The 17,927-nt window shown below is 40.1% G+C and overlaps 1 protein-coding gene across 1 annotated transcript in view; it reads right to left on the bottom strand.

The window, feature by feature from the left end:
• Positions 1-460: 460 nt before the first annotated feature.
• The window catches only part of LOC307269885 (inactive dipeptidyl peptidase 10-like), a gene marked incomplete at both ends in the record, with an annotated part of 38,972 nt that continues 21,505 nt past the window's right edge, over positions 461-17,927 (bottom strand). Inside the window, 24 exons of the mRNA XM_080052967.1 lie at positions 461-595; positions 890-963; positions 2,869-2,941; positions 4,341-4,399; positions 4,735-4,834; positions 4,974-5,028; positions 5,688-5,753; positions 5,914-6,042; positions 6,476-6,545; positions 7,110-7,208; positions 7,502-7,549; positions 7,790-7,908; positions 8,020-8,067; positions 8,280-8,371; positions 9,308-9,415; positions 9,571-9,609; positions 10,028-10,151; positions 11,008-11,105; positions 11,429-11,583; positions 12,406-12,526; positions 13,232-13,313; positions 13,418-13,470; positions 14,586-14,660; positions 16,092-16,186. Of these exons, the coding sequence (XP_079909093.1) occupies positions 461-595; positions 890-963; positions 2,869-2,941; positions 4,341-4,399; positions 4,735-4,834; positions 4,974-5,028; positions 5,688-5,753; positions 5,914-6,042; positions 6,476-6,545; positions 7,110-7,208; positions 7,502-7,549; positions 7,790-7,908; positions 8,020-8,067; positions 8,280-8,371; positions 9,308-9,415; positions 9,571-9,609; positions 10,028-10,151; positions 11,008-11,105; positions 11,429-11,583; positions 12,406-12,526; positions 13,232-13,313; positions 13,418-13,470; positions 14,586-14,660; positions 16,092-16,186 (2,117 nt within the window). The remainder of the gene's footprint in view (positions 596-889; positions 964-2,868; positions 2,942-4,340; positions 4,400-4,734; positions 4,835-4,973; positions 5,029-5,687; positions 5,754-5,913; positions 6,043-6,475; positions 6,546-7,109; positions 7,209-7,501; positions 7,550-7,789; positions 7,909-8,019; positions 8,068-8,279; positions 8,372-9,307; positions 9,416-9,570; positions 9,610-10,027; positions 10,152-11,007; positions 11,106-11,428; positions 11,584-12,405; positions 12,527-13,231; positions 13,314-13,417; positions 13,471-14,585; positions 14,661-16,091; positions 16,187-17,927) is intronic.

Below are 17,927 nucleotides of genomic sequence, written 5' to 3'. Positions count from 1 at the left end.
AGTCACAAACATTTCAACATAACTATGCTATTTTATTATACATATACCAAGAATGATCTTTCTTGTATGTGCACTTTGTCCTATTTTGAGCTGCAACTGCTGCTCAATTATTTCCTTCGGGATGAATGAATACATTAAGTATTATCTTTCATTTTCTTATACCTGCTAAAGTTGCCTCAACATGGCACGATCATTTTATCAGAATTCAAAAACACAAAAAGGAGCCATTTTCTGTGTTTTGTCCAAAACAGGGAATATTTCAGGTGCTTCAAACCTCAAATAGACTGTTATGATACATTGTCCATCAAACTTTGTGCTACACGTATAAAACACACACACACACACACACACACACACACACACACACACACACACACACACACACACACACACACACACACACACACACACTCTCTCTCAGTCTACCAGGGAGGAAAATTCACAGCCCAGTAACAACCTCTCAGTCGTCTTCACGCTGCTGTTTCTCCAGTAACGTTGACGCGTGGTGCAGACACGCTCTGAAATAACCAATCAGGGAGTGAGTCAGCTGGGTCCGACTGCGTCTGGACAGGAAGTGGCCCTCATCCGGGTAAATCTGTCCGTCACAAAACACACACACAAAACATAAATCTATTGGTGCTTTCCATTTCCAGGCAAACATATTTAAGGCCTTGTTTTTGGCATCTTTAACACTTCTTCATCTATTTCTAGTCTAGTGCGTTCCAGTGCAGTATGGAACAAGGGATATAATAATTATAATTCCTGACTCACATATAAGGATAAAGGATAATAACGGGACTTAATTAGCAGGACACATTGTTCATTTGAGAAAAAATCGAATCTGAAAAATGTTAAAATCCTTGTGTGTCACTTTGTCTGCAGCCCTTACCTGCATAGTGTAGTTGGCTCCGATCTTAATTAAGTGTTTGATGAGCTCTGCCGAGTGCGCAAAGTGGACATTTGCTGTGGAGGGAGAACAACATTTGAGGAGGTTAATTTACTCCACTGCTAGATAACAGGCTCCCGGTCCAGTTAGTTATCGCCTGTCTTTAATAACACACATTACTGGCTGCTGTGGGAATGACATCTTCACACTATGCTATGTGTAAAGACATGGTGTGTTGCAGGCCCGGAGTGGCTAATCGGGAGAACCGGGAGCATTCCCGGTGGGCCGCTCTGGTTTTTGGGCTGCGAGGGCCGGCCCAGTCATGGCACTGGGTTAAAATATCATTTTACCTATTGGTGCATTAAAAATCACATTATTAGTCCGCAGTTAAGTTACTGCTAATGGAAACTGACCATTTCCTACAGCTTCAGTTTCACATTAAAAGCATCTAACTGGCGTAACGTGAGATTACTTTTATTTTGAAGCAGAATTTAGGGCCTCCTAGCCCTGCTGCGTGTCTCTCTCTAGCAGCATGTCGGACTACGAGGTGAAAGATAACTTGTAATTCTGCGCTCATACCAAAGGCTTTATGAAAGTTAGTCACAGCCCCCAGTCATATATGTTCAATGCATGCTCGGGACAATGGCGACTGGAGCGTCGGCTGCACTGGGATGAGCCAGAATCCGAACATGTTGGCCTATTCGGATGAGCACGGATAATGAGATGATCGATCCGAATATGTTTACTTCGCGAATAATCTCGTTATTATTCAGGAAACAACTATTTATTTATTTTGCCTATCATGCACTAAATTGACGCGGCGCGTTCTGCCTTAACATGAGTGGCACCTATCAGCTGTTCATCTCCGCTGCCGTGGCAGAAAAGAGATAGACCAGCTGCATTTATGCATGGCCCCGTGAGCTGCGGTCTCTCCATTCCGCTGGATGTTTGTGACCCCGAGTCACCTTCAGTCCCTCCTGACTTTTATTTATTTCAAATCTCTGAACGTGAACCACGTCTCTTCATTTAATAAAATCGATCTTTAAATATTCGATCTGCAAACACTTCGCTTGTTTAGTTCATACAATCTGTTTATAACTAAGAGATTTGCTCAAAAAAAGTTTCGTTTTTGTGCGTTGATCAATTAGACCTCTAGATTATAAAACGCTGTTTCCTAGTCTAAAGTAATTATTCATTGAACTAAGTTAGAAATTAAAAAAGAGAGGGAGAGAGAGATAGCGAGACAGAGATAGGCCTATGAGAGACAGAGGGAGAGTGAGAGAGAAGAGGGAAATAAACGGGCAAAATAAATCTTATCTAGATCGATGATACAACTTAGTTTAGTTAAAAATAAAAAGGGACAGAGATGAAAAAATAAAATAAATTGGGCAAGTTTATGATTTACTGTGATGTAATAGGCCTACTGTTTCAGACTCTGAATGTTCAATGTCCCCCAATCAAACGTGTAGGGGCTTAGACAGTTATAATGAGAGAGAGAAACAGATGAGTACAGTATGAGGAAAATATGCCTATCTCATTATTGATAATATGCCAATATTAAATCAATTTGAGGCTCTGAAGGGACAATAATTGTTGTTTTTTTCACACATAAGCCCATAAGCCCCAGCCACTTCCGGTTTCATATCCGAATACAGGTAGCCTACATATAGATAGGCTAATTGTGTTTGTTGAACAGATAGCCTACAGATAATGACGTCTCCGTACACTCCTACTGCACATAGTAGCACCATGGCAGGCACCTGAGTAGGCTATAGGCTAAACAGGAGCATTTGAGTCCACACAGTCTAAAAACACAGAATTACAAGGGTGCAGAGAACAGTGCACTTTTGCAGACGTACATATTAAGGTTGTTATTACATTACATTAATAATGTCGGCGTGAAAGTGGGCTGATCTGAGGCATGAAACTCCAGGGCTGAAAATGAGTCCCACTTCGGCCCTGGTGTGTTGAATTGTCCGTACCGTCAGCGGTGCCGTGAGCCAGAAACAGAGATCCTCCCTGCAAGCCTTTCATGTTGGCCAGTACTCTGGACGCCTGCAGGACAAAAAGATATACAGTACATACCAGTTTACAGAGCCTAGGCTGTGTACAAACACTATTTTCTTTCCGGCGCACACACAGTACAGACAGGTAGCGGACAAAAAGTTATTTTGACAAGAAGCATTCTCCAGAATCACTGACTCCACCTTTAAGGCATACAATTCAATTCGAAAATCTCAAGCAAATCTCAGTCGCTTGGATGAAGAGGATTTTCCGGTCAGTTATATGCCCTTTTCTAATCCATTTCTTTCTACTCCGTTGGTCTCAGAGGACGTAGACAAGGGCTGATTTAGTGTATGATCACAGTTCCCGTTCGCCACACACCGCCACAGAAATAGCTGGCCCAGTTTGGAGGCATGGCAACCCACTTTGAATGCAACCTTCACTTAGGAGGACAATCCTGTGGGTTTTCTTTCTTTTTTAAGCCCACACCTCTGGCATTTGTGTGTGTGTTTTTTGTTTTTTTTACACTAATGTCGTACCTAAAACGATTTGGAGCGTTGCCGGAAATTGTGGTGGACTTAACCAAAGCTGATAGCTGTGTGACCTTTACCTTGACACACAAAAAGAAATTAGATATTGTGGAAAGAAATTAAATCATTAACTAATTGCTGTATTTTTGTGTGTGTTTTAAGTCACTCTTTGGTGGAACTACTCACAGCTCATTGACATTATGCAACATGTTTATTTAAGGCGAGACACTGCAGGCAAAAATGATGATGAATGAGATTGTTGTCTTTTATGCCTCCATAACATATCTTCTCTCATACTAAAATAAGTAAAAGGTCTAAAATGTACATTTAGGTGTTAATTTGACTAAACCTTGTCTGTTTGCATCACTATATGTATGCATCGTATTTCCCCTACGGACCCATCTTTAATTTATCTCATTATCGGCCATTATCTCAATTTTTTTTTTTTAATTCTCTGAACCAAATCTCACCTATAAAACAAACTTGCCTTGCCTTGCCTATAAATTCTGATTTATTCAAGTCTGGACTTTGCTGTTGTAGCTTGTAGAAGTGGAGCTTTAACCTCATTTATATACAAAAATATATTAGAAACAAAGACCAAGGGTCACAAGATAAATGTGATTAAAAACGACAAAAGCAATGAACTTGGATTAATTCTTGGAGCTTTTCTCTAATCTTTGCCTCTTTAGGCCTTGAACAATTATCTCGATGTCCCTACAGTTCTACACTGGCGCGACCTTCAGCTATTTTTCTTGGAAGTCGGTTATATATTTTATTCTTTTTCCAGCTTTGCCCATTATGCTGCTTCAGATGAATTGAATTCGATTAAAAGCCCAGGATCATGGAGGTCAGACTGAAAAACGCAGTGAGCTCCGACAATCCACATTTTATTAATTTTATTTGCCGTTTATATGTTTTACCTGGTATCTGTCCTCCTCAGCTGACGGTGAGCCAAGGTATCTCTCCGAGAACGCAGAGGCTAGAAAACAGAAACAGAAAGAAAATTACTGATTTTATATGTAAAAAATACAGAAAATATTCTCCTGCTCTTGTTAGTAAACACTTCAGTCTATTAAAGGTGCCGTTAGTTAATTATTTGGCAACAAACCAACAAATGCTACCTTTGTAAAATACAGCCGGGGGGCCTTTAAATGACTATATATTACATTTGGTTGAAACATATGCTTTTTAAGGTGCTTGCTATCATGCAATTATCTCCCAAAATGACATAGTTAGAAAGATTGTGTGGATTTGGGTTTACAGGGAGCTTTAAAGAATAGGATGAGATGTGTGTGTTTACTGTCCAGCGCTCACCGTACATGGACCAGTCGATGACGGGAGCCTGAGCCGCTGCACATCTGATCAGCTTCTCTGTCGACTTCAGCATCACCAGCGCTAGGAAGCCGCCGTAGTCCTGTAAGAGGATCAATGTTCAGTTTAACACTGCAAGCTCTTTTCTACCGAAGTATTAGGGCCACGGGAGAGGGGGACAAACAGTATCATTAGTAGAGGTGTAGCTCAGGGTCCAAAGTGTTATGATTGAACGGACCAACCTCTCCGAAGACTCCGACACGAGTGCGGTCGATGAACGGCAACTTCACCAGGTGTCTGGAAAGTTTTAAAAACACAAGGAGACCGGTCAATGGATTTATTGCGTTTGAGTTTAATTCGCAAGAGTGGTCGCTGTGAACTACTGTGTTCTTTTTTTAAAGTTTGCTTTATTATATTATTCTAAACCATCCAAACCTGGTACAAAAATCCAATTTATTCTGCTTTTTATGAGAAGTTTGGTTTTGTAGTTTCCAATATTTCTTAACACACTGATATCAACAGCTCTTTATCATCCAGACGACAAAATTGAACCCATCACTCTAATCTGTTCCTCAAAGATGCATCTGGAGCTGCAGTGATTAATCTGCCAATATTTTCCCAATCCATTCATTATTTGTTGTGTAAAGAAGTGTTATTTATAAAAATAGTGATTTACAATCTTCCGGGCACAATTAAATGTTTGCTCACAGTACAAAAGCCCCTAAAATATATATATATATTTCACCAACATTAGAGTCGAAGAAAATTAGAAAATTAACATTTGAGAAACAATATATTATCACAATTATCTGAACCAATTGTGTTTAATTGTGCACGAGAAGAAAAAGGCAGAAGAATAGTGTTTTTCCCTTGCTATGGGACATTTAATAACATTAATAAAATATAAGAAAAAAAAAGAAATGCAGGAAAGAGTTGGTAGAATGTGTTATACGTACTCCAGAGCTGCTAGCTGGTCCTGTGCATCCACTGTGCCGAGTCCTCCATGGAGCTGCTGCAAAACCCTGCAAGATGTAGATGAATTAGAATTAAAGGTGCAGTCAGTGATTCTGGAGAATGTTTGTCGTCAAACTCTTGAATCGCTGACTGCACCTTTAATTAAAGTATGAATTAAAAACACGGCGTCAAAACTACCATAACATGTTGAGTGTTTGTGCATTATACCTTTGACCTTTGAAGCCTGACCCTCTGCCGTCCAGTCTTGCCACAACGACCTGGTCTGACCCCACCAACACCCAGTCCCAGTCCGGCTTCCACTCCTCTGTCACTGCCTGTTCCCCCGGAGAACTGCCGCTGTGTTGTACAAACCGAAAAAACAAACTCATCATTTTATCACATGCTAAAAGACTATCATCTTATTACTCAAGTTCTACTTCACTACATCTATGAGGAAAATGTTTTACTTTTTATTGCACTACATGTATTTAGCCCATTTAGGGCCGTTACAAAATGGTATGTGAGTATGTATAGTAACAGTTTGACAGCGGGTTCAGGAGAACGCTTGTTGTTAAATTTCCCTTTTTGTCAAAATCAGTGAATATCTCCCCACTGATCTGGACAACAGCTATTTTGACATCAAGCGTCCTCCAGAATCGCAGACTGCACCGTTAATTGAAGAGGGAGAAATTCAGCATTTTGCAACTTTACTGATACTTCTCTGCAAAAAAAAAAAGTTCATAAGTGAACCGAAATGTTGTTTGAATAAAATGTTATGAGGTGGAATTACAGGATGAGGAGGAGGCCGTAGATGTTTAACTCTGAGAAGTCGGGAGGATAGGTGAGCTTCAGAGGCAGTTCTGTGAGGAGGAGAGACAGAAACATATCTTATACTTAAATATTGTGTGCAAATCAAACACACACACATCTGTTAAAGGTGCAGTGGGTACAAGTTATATCGGAATGTTTAGTGGCATCTGTTGAAAGTTATAGATTGCAATGTTTCCTTGCTAACCCTTCTCTTTACATTTAAAAAAAAAGCTACGGTGGCCTTCAATGACAAGAAATTACTTACTAAAGATGCCATCATCCACCACTGCCTCAAGTCTTTCCACAATATCATGTGATGCGGAGAGAATATATATTTGGTTCTTTATTCTATAGTACTTCCTAGGTGCATTTCCCCAGGACACCCCTTATATATAAAAACACATATGGCCGTTATGTTTGTCGATTCTGTGACCCGTTTCTATGTAGATATAAAAGGGTCATTCTAGGGAGATAAAAGGAACAACTTTTTTTCCAAGCGATTATTCACTAGTTAAAGCATACTTTTGAACATCATATTCCCTTTCTACCAAGTCTGTTCTGAAAAATGGTCATACATTCTACACACTGAACCTTTAATGGCAGATCATTCATACCAAAGTTGTCATTAGTGATCATCCGGATTTGTGTCTGAACCGTCTTCTTGGTCTCCAGCGCAGAACGCAGCGGGAGGTTGTTCTCCAGGATGAAATAGGCTGAAAATTACAGGAAAAAATGACATAACAGGGGAAACCAATAGCTCCATTAGAAAAGCACAGAAGTTCACCAGACGTATATTTACCCAGGATGCATTTGGTGAGAAAAACAGAAAGGCACATGGACAGCACTTTTACAGACTTATTCCAATTATTTTACATTTTCAACTCTATCTTCCTCTCTAAACTGTCTGTACTACTACCGTAGCTTTCCATATGCCATTTAAATATACTCTGCTTTGTACTATATTTTCCACTTTCAGAGCGGACAAGAGAGAGAGAGAAACACTCACAGTCCACGTCATCAAGACTTAGAAGAAGCACAGCTGGAACTCCAGGACCTGCAGATGAGATTTATATTCAAACATCCATGTTGTTTTTATGAATGTGACACCAGATGCTGAGAAGACACGTTAGAAATCAGAGCTTGTGACTAATTTGGGAGATAAAAAAAAAAGGTAAGGGCCAGACTTAATGTGTAAGTTTTGTTGTATTTATCAGTTACTAATAAAAGGTACTATAGTGTATTATAGATAACTCATTTAAGCCTAACATGTGTATATTTCCTTCTCTTCTCTGACCTTTGCAGTGCAGTATGGCATGCTGTGCGTCGGCCCTGACGTCGGCGGTGAAGAAGGAACACTCTTCCTTCAGCTCGCAGGTCAGGCATCGCCGTGGATACAGGCCCAGGGCGGAAACGCTACCGTGGAAACAATGAACGGCATGCTTTTGTTTTTTTATACCTTTTACTGCAAATATACAATACAAATTGGCATAGTTAATGAATGGATTATGTATTCATGAGCTTTACCTGTAAAAGTGTCTCTGCTGAGGCGAGCCCTCGGTGCTCAGGAAATATCTGCAAACCATGATGAACACCTATTGATACAGTCATGAAGCCATTTACAAAGCTCCTGTCTTCTTCTACAGACTAGTCTGTATACCAAATGTGTTTGAAGATCGGTCGAATATCCCCAACAAAAATTAAGTTTCCGGCATGTTAAACGATTTTGATTGCAAACCAAAGTGAAAATATAAGACAGACAGACATGCAAGATAAGATAAACGTACATGATCTGGTTGTTTTCATCATATGCGACGATTTCCGTCACCTCCCAGACTCCTGACGTAAGGTGTCGAACTTCGTCGCGGTCGCTTCGCAGCTGAAATCAGATTCAGTTTTTAAGAGCTTGGAAAAAATGCCAGAAAACAATACAAACATAAAGGGATAGTTCAGTATTTTTGAAGTGTTGTATGCATACTTATGCATAGTTAGTCTGAGACCTTATGGAAATGGTGATCAGCGCAGTCATTTTAAAGGCAAAGACACACCAGGCCGACTACCGACCGTCGCCAGAAAATGGAGTCTGCAGATTCAGGCAGCTCCAATCTCCCCGACGCGGTCAAAAAAGTGCGAAGAACACAAGCCGACTACCAAATTGCCGTGCATTCTGCGCTTGTGCGGGATGACATTAAGTAGGATGTTATACCGTAGGCTGTCATTATAACGGAGAGAATGCATGCTGCAGACACACACACACTGACACACACACACACACACCTGTGGCCGCTCATCGCCCACACTACCTTGACTATTACTGAAAACATGTGAAAACGTCGTGCACGGACAATCTAATGCTGTGTGCTGATTGTGTTAAGCCTACATGAAAATCCGAACATTCTCAGATTCTATCGATTGCTTCCTAAATCATGTTTGACAAAAGTGAAACTAATATCTGCTCCGCTGCCGTGGCAGAGCAAAGACGAGCTAGCCCTCCACCAATCAGATTGCTCCGGCTGACAGACTAACCGAAGCCGATTACACATGTTGAATCAGGTGAAAAGAAGGCCGACGACATCTACGACGGCCGACGTCACAGAACACACCAAACAGATTTGTGTCCCCGCCCCCTCCAAACTCTCCGACTATGTTCGACGCCTGATTATCGGCCCGGTGTGTCTTCGCCTTTAGGAGTTTGATCGCCATCTCCATAACACACTAACTATGCATAAGTAGGCTACATCATACAAGCCCACTTCCAAAATATTGAACCATCCCTTTAAGATACAAATTGGCTGTATGTGGAGGAGAGAGTCACCTTTTTGCTGAACATGGTGACGTGGTGGTACTCTCCCTGTCCGCCTTGTTTGACGGGCAGCGCCAAAAAGAAGCGGCTCCTATCCGCGGAGAACAAAGGCACCTGCCTCTAAATGGACCAACACAGGCCTCAGAGCTCACATACACACTTTATCCTGCTGCTAGGGTTATATAGCTGATGTCACGCTTATATAACAATAATAATTAAATTAAAAAAAAGGTTGTTGTCCAATATTGATATGAGAAACGTATTTTTGCTTTTACCGGTCTGGAAAGCCACGTCTCAGAAGACTCCTCGTGTCTCTGAAATTAAAGGAGAGGGGAATGGCAAAACATTATTCACTTTTAAAGTTATTTCTTTCATCTTGAGGAGCTGTGTGTGTTCATACTCTACCATCTTGTTGTTAAGTCCAGACACACAATAGCAATGGTATCAGAAGTTATGCACAACAACCATACGTTTCATAGATGACTAATAATTAACCTGGTTCATGTTAAATGACAATAATTAAAATAAACTTTATGAATATAGCAGTTGTCCTAACAATGTTACAAAGTGCAATGAAAACAAATCAAACAAGGAAGATAAAATGAGAATAGGACATGAACATAGACAAATTAGAAATAAAATAAATAATATACAGTGTATAAATATAGGAATAAAAACTGTATAAATAAAGTAAAATATCAGACATTTCCATAAACTTTCAGAAAGACCCACCTGGATACAGGATCCTATGGTGATGTCACACACCATCAGCAGTGATGCATTCTGGGGCCGGTTGAGCCAGCGCACGGCCAGGTGAGTGTCACTGATCCACTTCACCATGGTGACGTAGAAAGGCCTGCAACAAGAGGAGGATCACATTTAGGATTTAGTGCTTTATATACTGTATATATATCAGTGGTTCTTGAGAACCGGGACAAAAGGCCGTCTTCCATATGTAACTGCTGATATCTTTAAAGATAAAAATATTTAAAATTGTAGATGGGATTAGGGATTAAGAATAGAATGTCTGGAGCACAATAATCCCCTTAATTTACATTTTATCATTATTATGTCAAATATATGACAATTGTTATCTTCTCATGACGTCCAAAACAGTGTGTTTCAGAGAGGGTTTCAATCTTTCATATTCAATAAAACCTATTAAAAATGTACTTTAATGATTAAAAAGTGTTTTTTTCATCAAAAGCAACACTAAATAATCTCTTATATCAATAAAAACTGTTTTTCTTCAACACATTCATGTTTCATATGGTTTCAAAGTGGTGGGACACTTTTTTAGTAACGTTAAATATGTCAACACCGTCAGATATCAAAAGAAATTATATTCATATACATTTTGAAAATATTTGTTGTGGTCTCTATCGGTTTTGGTGAATATTTGTGATCACTATACATCTCATGGGTCTAGCATAAATTGAGGGAAAATGAATTTGTGTTTTTTGGTGTCTGACGGAGATGACACAAAATAAGGAATGGCAAGCTAAAAAGCCCATTTTGATAAAAAGGACAAAAGCTGGGAGGTTGTGTCAAACCTTAGCTCAGTAGCTTAGTATATGTTGGATACATACATGTAATTTGATTTGCCTAAACAAAGGGTTTGTATTTTTTCAACATTGCACCCTGTTTTGTCCCACTTCTCAAGATTCACTGATAAATATATTTCTGTTTTATGGATATGAACTGTATGTCACCTGAGCCTGAGCTGGTCTGGAGGCTGCAGCTCCTGAGTGTGTGTCACTCCAAACAGGTTGACCACTGACAGCCTGACTGTGGGGTTTATCTGTCCAGCCTAAAGAGGGGAGGACACAGAACAAAAGTTATAAAATGGGGTATTACAGGAAAGTAATTATTATATAAAGTAGAGACAGCATCAATCAGATTTAAAGGTGCAGTGTGTAGAATTTATTGGCATTTTAGGTAGCAGGGATTGTTGCAATCTAGAACTTCCATCACTAGATGCCACTAAATATTCCGATATTACACACTGCACCTTTAAAGGTCACAAAAATCATCAAAATGTTTAGGTTCGAAATTGCCTTCCAAGAAGCCCAGTCTGCTCTGATTGGCCCTGAATCTAACTGCCAGTGTAGATTGCAGTGTGTTAAGGCTCACCATAGGGTACGGGTACTGCAGTCCCCTGGGGTAGGTGTTCCCGGTGAACTGGGGCAGGAGCATGTTAGGCACTAGCGTGTCGTTGACGGTGAGGAACGCAAGTCGCTCTCCGTCCGGCGACCACCAGTGAGCCAGCTGTGAATGCAGAATCTCCTCTGCAAAAATCAACATTTGTAGCACACTTTTAAAGAGACAAGATTGTGGCTCATTTCATTGGTGAAATAGGACTTAAAGGTGCATCGTGTAATATTGGAACATTTTGTGGCATCTAGTAGTCAAGTTTTAGATTGCAATGCTCCCCTCCCTTTCGAATAATCACAGATGCTACACCCTGCACCTTTAACTCTTCCCCACGCTGTAAAACTACCAGCCAAATGGTTACGATCGAAAACAATCGCAAATTTAAAGAAGGAAGAAAACAGAGCTTGCAGTTAGTCTGCAAACAGAAAGGATTCCATAATGTTTCCCATCTGTGTTTGTGCTGCTTTCTGTGTTTACACCCCGGCTTAATGGATTGTCGAGTGGTTTATTTTTATTTTATTTTTTATTCATTGCCCATTCGGCTTAGTTTTTTTAATGCAGAAGGACACATGTTTGAAACAGATGAGTGGAGATTAGTCCAAACAATGCTTCTTTCCTAGTGGAAAAAGGTACTTTACTTAATTAAAAGTACAAAAAATCACAGCAGAAATTTGTATTTAACATTCATATTATGCAGAATACTTGTGTTTTTATCACATAACAAAGACAAGTGAGAGCATTTTCATGTGGTACTTTGTCAATGTGGAGCCAAATTTACTATGATACTTTGTGCACTACTGGGTCGATACAATTTCAAATGCTCATGTATGGAATCTGAAACCAACAGATTTTTGAAATACAGAGAAAACCTCTACACATACACACCACACACACAGACACACACACACACACACACACACACACACACACACACACACACACACACAATCACACACCTTCGTACAACCAATCAGACAGTCCGTTGAAGACGACTCCCTCCCTGCCAGAGGAGGTGATCCTCAGGGAGTTGCTCCTCACGTCTGACTGATAGTAGATGTTATTCTCAAAGATGTAGATCTGAGGAGAGAGAGAGGAGGGAGAGGGGGAGAGAGAGATAGAGAAAGAGAGATTGTACTGGCGCTCTTATCTCATTCCTTGTGTTCCCTGTTTTTTTCCATCGGTTTTGCTTTTTGATTACCTCCCTGATGAGATTTTGTTTTCTAATTCTAAAGCTCTGGGCGTTATCTCAGTCAGTGTTTACTCTCCCTCTTTCCATCAGTGTTGTAATATTTGCATTTGATCAGCCCCGCCGAACACATACTGAATGCATGTCCGCCAATAAAACATTCCCTGTGTAAAAGACACTGCATGCAGAAATCCTTATTATCGATTATTTGCTGAATGGTATAGCTGCCTCCTAGTTACAGCTACAGAGAGAAGAACCAGGGCTATTTATTACTGTCTCGCTGTCTGACCTTATTTTAATCTTTTTAACTTAATTCCTCGTGTTTTTAATACCTTGCACCACCAAGTCAAGCGATTCTGATATGTCCTCGCTGTGCACTCACAAAAATTAGATCATGAACACATTATGGTCACATACTTTCGAGGCAAACAGTACAAAAGTATACACAGCTTATTCTGCAGAACTGAAGTAAGAATACTTGTATCAGATCCCAATTGTATCAGGCAAGGACGAGGAATGTATAAAGAGAGAGAACGATTGAGAGAAAGCAACAGAGAGAGAATGTATTGTGTGAGCAAACACACACTGGGCCTTACCAACTGCTGTCCTTGTTTTCCCCAAGCTGCGTGTTGGAGCACTGCGTTCTGAACCTCCGGAGGGTTTAGCTCCCAAACCTCCCTGTTCAACAAAACATATAATAATAAATACACACTGACATATTGATATGAACAACCAGCGTCTGTGTCCTGGATGCCACATTGTGTCAAGAAGGTATAACGTACCGGGTGTAGATGTTGTAAACGATGTAGGACGCCGTGTAGGAATATCTGTATATCTGCAACGAGATATCATCACTTAAATGTTAAATCTGTTCATATATATAATGCATTCTTACCTTCGTTCTGATCTAAAGGATTAATTCTATACTGTAAAACTATTTATGCTTCCCCTAAAGCAACCGAGAGATTGTAAACCCATCTTTACTTGTTATCCACTGTCTGACAGCATCCCTTCATATTCAGTATCCGCTTGTTCCACCTGTGCGTGAAAGCTATATAATGGTTTTCACCGAAATGAAATATTTAAACCGATGTCTAATGCATCCTTCTACAGTATAGATTTTGCCGCACAAAAACAAATCAAAAGCCTGACATACAGTATTTATAGGAACTTTTCTTTCACTGCAGGTGGGCTGTGCTGCACAGCCGGACTCTAAGTAAGTTGTTGTTTATTTTTTCACGTTGCCCTGGCAACAACTAAATCAATCAATTAAGCCTTTATATACAGAAGAGGAGTGGAGAAATCAGTGTTTTCTATATGCACTGGAGGGTGTCAGATTCAAGAGAGAGAGGATCTTAAAGCAAGATGTGGATCCGGCAACGATTACAGAAACTATATATTTGCAAGTATACATCAGCTGCTGCAGTGTTTCTAAAACTGAGCCCTGCCTAGATCCATGTGTTTGCAAACAAGTGGAGGGGGAAAAAAATCAATGAAAAAAGCCTCGACTTTGAGAAGCAAAAAAGACAAGTTTCATGGTGGATGACTGAATGTCAGCACAGAAAAAAAACACACTTCATACTGAGATACACATCTAACCAAACGCAATCATAACAAATACATTCACGCCTGTTCAGTGCAGGTGGCGCAATCAGACAGCTTCCCTCCAACTAGCATCTCTTCAATACACCCTCAATTGCAAATTTTAAGTAACAGAAAAGGCAGCAAAGTAGTCCGTAGGGAATATAAAACAGCATCAATATGGGTAGAAAAACAACATGCCTGAGCTTTTCGGTTTGTTCATGCATGGAGATGGGTTGACTGACAGCTCCCCTCGGGGATTGAAATATAAATGACAGTGTGTCGGGAGATAAACAACAGGCAAAGAAGAATTGTGGGTAACGCCGGGGATGATCCACAACTCTCAGTTGCTTTGTTTTGAAAACTCACCGGTTTCACATCGTAAGCGAAGAGCGCATATTTCAAATCTGCAGAGAGTGAGTACTTTGCCACCTTGAAAGCCACCTGAAAAAAAAATAATCCAAAATTAGCTGAACAATTGCGGACTTGGTGACTTAGTGTTTCTTTGGATGCTTGAATGTGTCTTTGTGTGTGTGTGTGTGTGTGTGTGTGTGTGTGTGTGTGTGTGTGTGTGTGTGTGTGTGTGTGTGTGTGTGTAATAATACATTAATACAATAATTCATATCATATATTATTTTCAGATTTTAGCTGTGCAGCCAGGCAGCAGATGTGTTCACTTTGGATCAGTGGCGTGCAGGGGGGACCATTTTTAATTTGCTTTATAGGACTAGGAGTTACAATCCTGGAATTTTTTTTGTGTTTTAATTCAAACCAGTGTATTTAAAATAATGGGCTATTGAACTTCCAAAATTCAAGTAGAAGGTCATACAAGGGTTTGGGCTCAGGTGCCACTCTCATGTGACATTAGAGCATCAAAGAGAAGGTCCCCCTTTTTACTCCCCCCCCCCTGCTTTTGGAAAGGGCGTAAATACCAAGCCACCTCTGCCTTTTTTTGTGGGGGGTTTCGTTCTGCATCGTCTGACAAGCTTATACCTTCACAACCTCAAATCCTCATCAAATCCAGTTATGCAACATATCAAAAGCTTTAACTGGTGCGTGGTGCAATTTTGCAAACATGTTGGCAGGAAGATGTCATGCTGTATTTGGCCCTGCTTTCTGATTAACATTAACGTTGTTGATTGGATTTGGCTGAAATTCCAAATAGGATTACATGCAGACATATTTTCATGTTCCTGGAAGTACACATTGTGATTTGATTGCGTCAGGAGCATAACCTGAATTGCTCAATTCTATACTGCTGATTGTTCTGTTGTTGGGTGAGGGGAGGTGAGCGCATTTTCTTAGCTCGCCCACAGTGTGTGTGCACAGGCCACCCTCTGCCAGGTATTATCATATTCTCATTGTGAAGGAAACGGGAGTGATGAGGCGCAGCCGGAAGCTCTGACATGTTTTCCAGAGCCTCTGGGGATCCAATCCAAAACCAGAAAAGACATCTCTATTTTTTAAAAGAGGTAGAGATCAGGACTGGACAGCATTTTCTTTCTGTCTTTACAGCAGCAGTGTCAGATGGATACATAATGTATGCATCTTGTGCTCCTTGAGCTTGTTTTATCTTATTTATATCACATACTGTATATTTTTTTGTATTTTTTCATGTATTGATGTACTGTAGTGGACGTTCAGGCCACTGTGCGACATCTGAGTGTGATAAATACCAAAAGTCCCCTCGTAGACGTCAAAGATGGATTTCAAACTTTCCATTTTCTCTGATAAAATGAAAAAGAAAAAGAAACAAATTTCCCGACACTATTTTATGAGCTATCATTTAAGTGGAAGGGAACGCTAAAGAGATAACAGAGCAGTCAGAGTTTAGCATTTTAGCATTTACACTAACATGTGGTGAATGTTACTTACAAACGTGCTGTTGCTCAGAATGACTTCCGTCTCGTTAGAGGCAAAGTTGAATTTGATGACGTGGCCGTCGCGGTTCCTGTAAACCACCTCCGAATCTGGGAGAGGAAACACAGCGAGGGTCAAGTCAGAAGATAAGCACTGTTAAATGTATGACATGAAAGGCAGCTTTGAACTACAGTAGACGGAATTAAACTTATCCTTTAACAAAAATTAAAATAAAAAGGGTTGTCTTTGTCTCTAATTAGGCAGAGTAAATGCAAAACACCTGTCAGATATTGAACTTGAACACCTGAACAAACTGATTACAACATAAGGGGCCGAATTCACAAAAGGATTGTGTTGCTTTTGCGGTTGCTAAACCTTTGCAAATTTGTGTTACAAAAAATAATTGTTCTAATGTAAGTTATCAAACTGGCAAAATGTCAGTATGATAACTGTTAGTATTCCGTATTCATCTGCAGTATCTGGCCTTAACATAATGTTGTGTAATGTCTGAGTGTCCACCAATGTCTCCCATCCTCTGTTTGCCCTTATAGAGGATTTATTGAGGACATATTATTAAAGAAATTATGGTGCTCTCGTCTTTGTCGTAAACAATGCATTATTCACGTTGTTATATTAGCATGGGTCACTGCTGAAGATGCAGCCGATTGTTTGTGAGCACATATGACAGACTCCCTAACTGGATACACACTCTTATGTAAGAACCTATGGGTGTTTTTTCTTCTTCATCTGATGTAAACAAGCTCTGCTTTACTCGCCATTAACAAGACACAATGTAAACAAAAACTGCATGAATAATTCACTCCCTTTACTATACAGTCTATGACAAGGTCCCCGTGGTAACATTAGGAAGCAACGTAACATCCATAACCCTGATGAGAATGCTTTATGAAAATACCTAAATAAGCTCCGATAGGAGAATAGGCTCTGCTCTCCACAAAATGTTGATGTGTATGTTTAGTTTAATGCAATAAAACATGTCACAAAATAGTATAATACAAAATTTGACAAAAAAGACTACATTGAAAAGGGTTTTTCCTTGTTGGCTGCATCCAGCATGCTACATCTGGGAATGCTGTTTCCGGCCTCTTTCCAGACTTTATGCTAAACTAAGCTAAGTGTTTGAGAGCTGTGAATCACTCTTATCATTTACATCTCTGCAGGAAGGTGAATACAACCCTGTAGTATTACTTTAAATGAAACCCTGCCATACACCAAATTATGTTTTTCTTTGTTGGACAAGAATCTAACATCCTGCGGTGTCTTGCTTGGTTTAAGTCTGGCGAATAGTGAAGTTCTATTATAGGAGCTCTCATGTTAAGTGTCTTTCTCATGCTATTAAATTAGGGGGGAGCAGCCAACCATTCTAGCTTGACTCCTGTGTTAGAGGGGAGAGGAGAGAAATTAGCTGGAGGTTGTCAAGGAAGCCATTTCCATTACCAATGTGTTTGAATAACACCCCCAGGAACCCCCTGGGAGTAAATCATGCCCCAGACCAAAGGCATCTACTCTACTTTTTTCAGAAAGCTTTGGTCGCACCCCAGCTCCACTCTAGATTTACACCTCAAAACATGTCAGCCAGTTAATTTCCCAACTTCACACTCAATCCTAGCACCACAGCTAATGGGACGGCTGACCCTGTTGGGTTGAGAAAATGCATTATGGTGGAACTACAGACCAAAGTGAACTCATTCCCCCAAGGTTGATGTAGTGCATCTAAGCTAACTGTGTACTCCAAACTTTTGAACAAAGCACAGTAAATCCATCAGTGCACTAACCAACTTATCAATATGATCTATTGCTTCTTTAATGTATTGCTTTGTTTGTATTTGC

Source organism: Ammodytes marinus (genome assembly GCF_949987685.1).
Source record: "Ammodytes marinus genome assembly, chromosome: 24".
NCBI lineage: Eukaryota > Metazoa > Chordata > Actinopteri > Uranoscopiformes > Ammodytidae > Ammodytes > Ammodytes marinus.
Note: the sequence above shows the minus strand (reverse complement) of the source record. Positions and strands in the feature narration are given on the sequence as shown.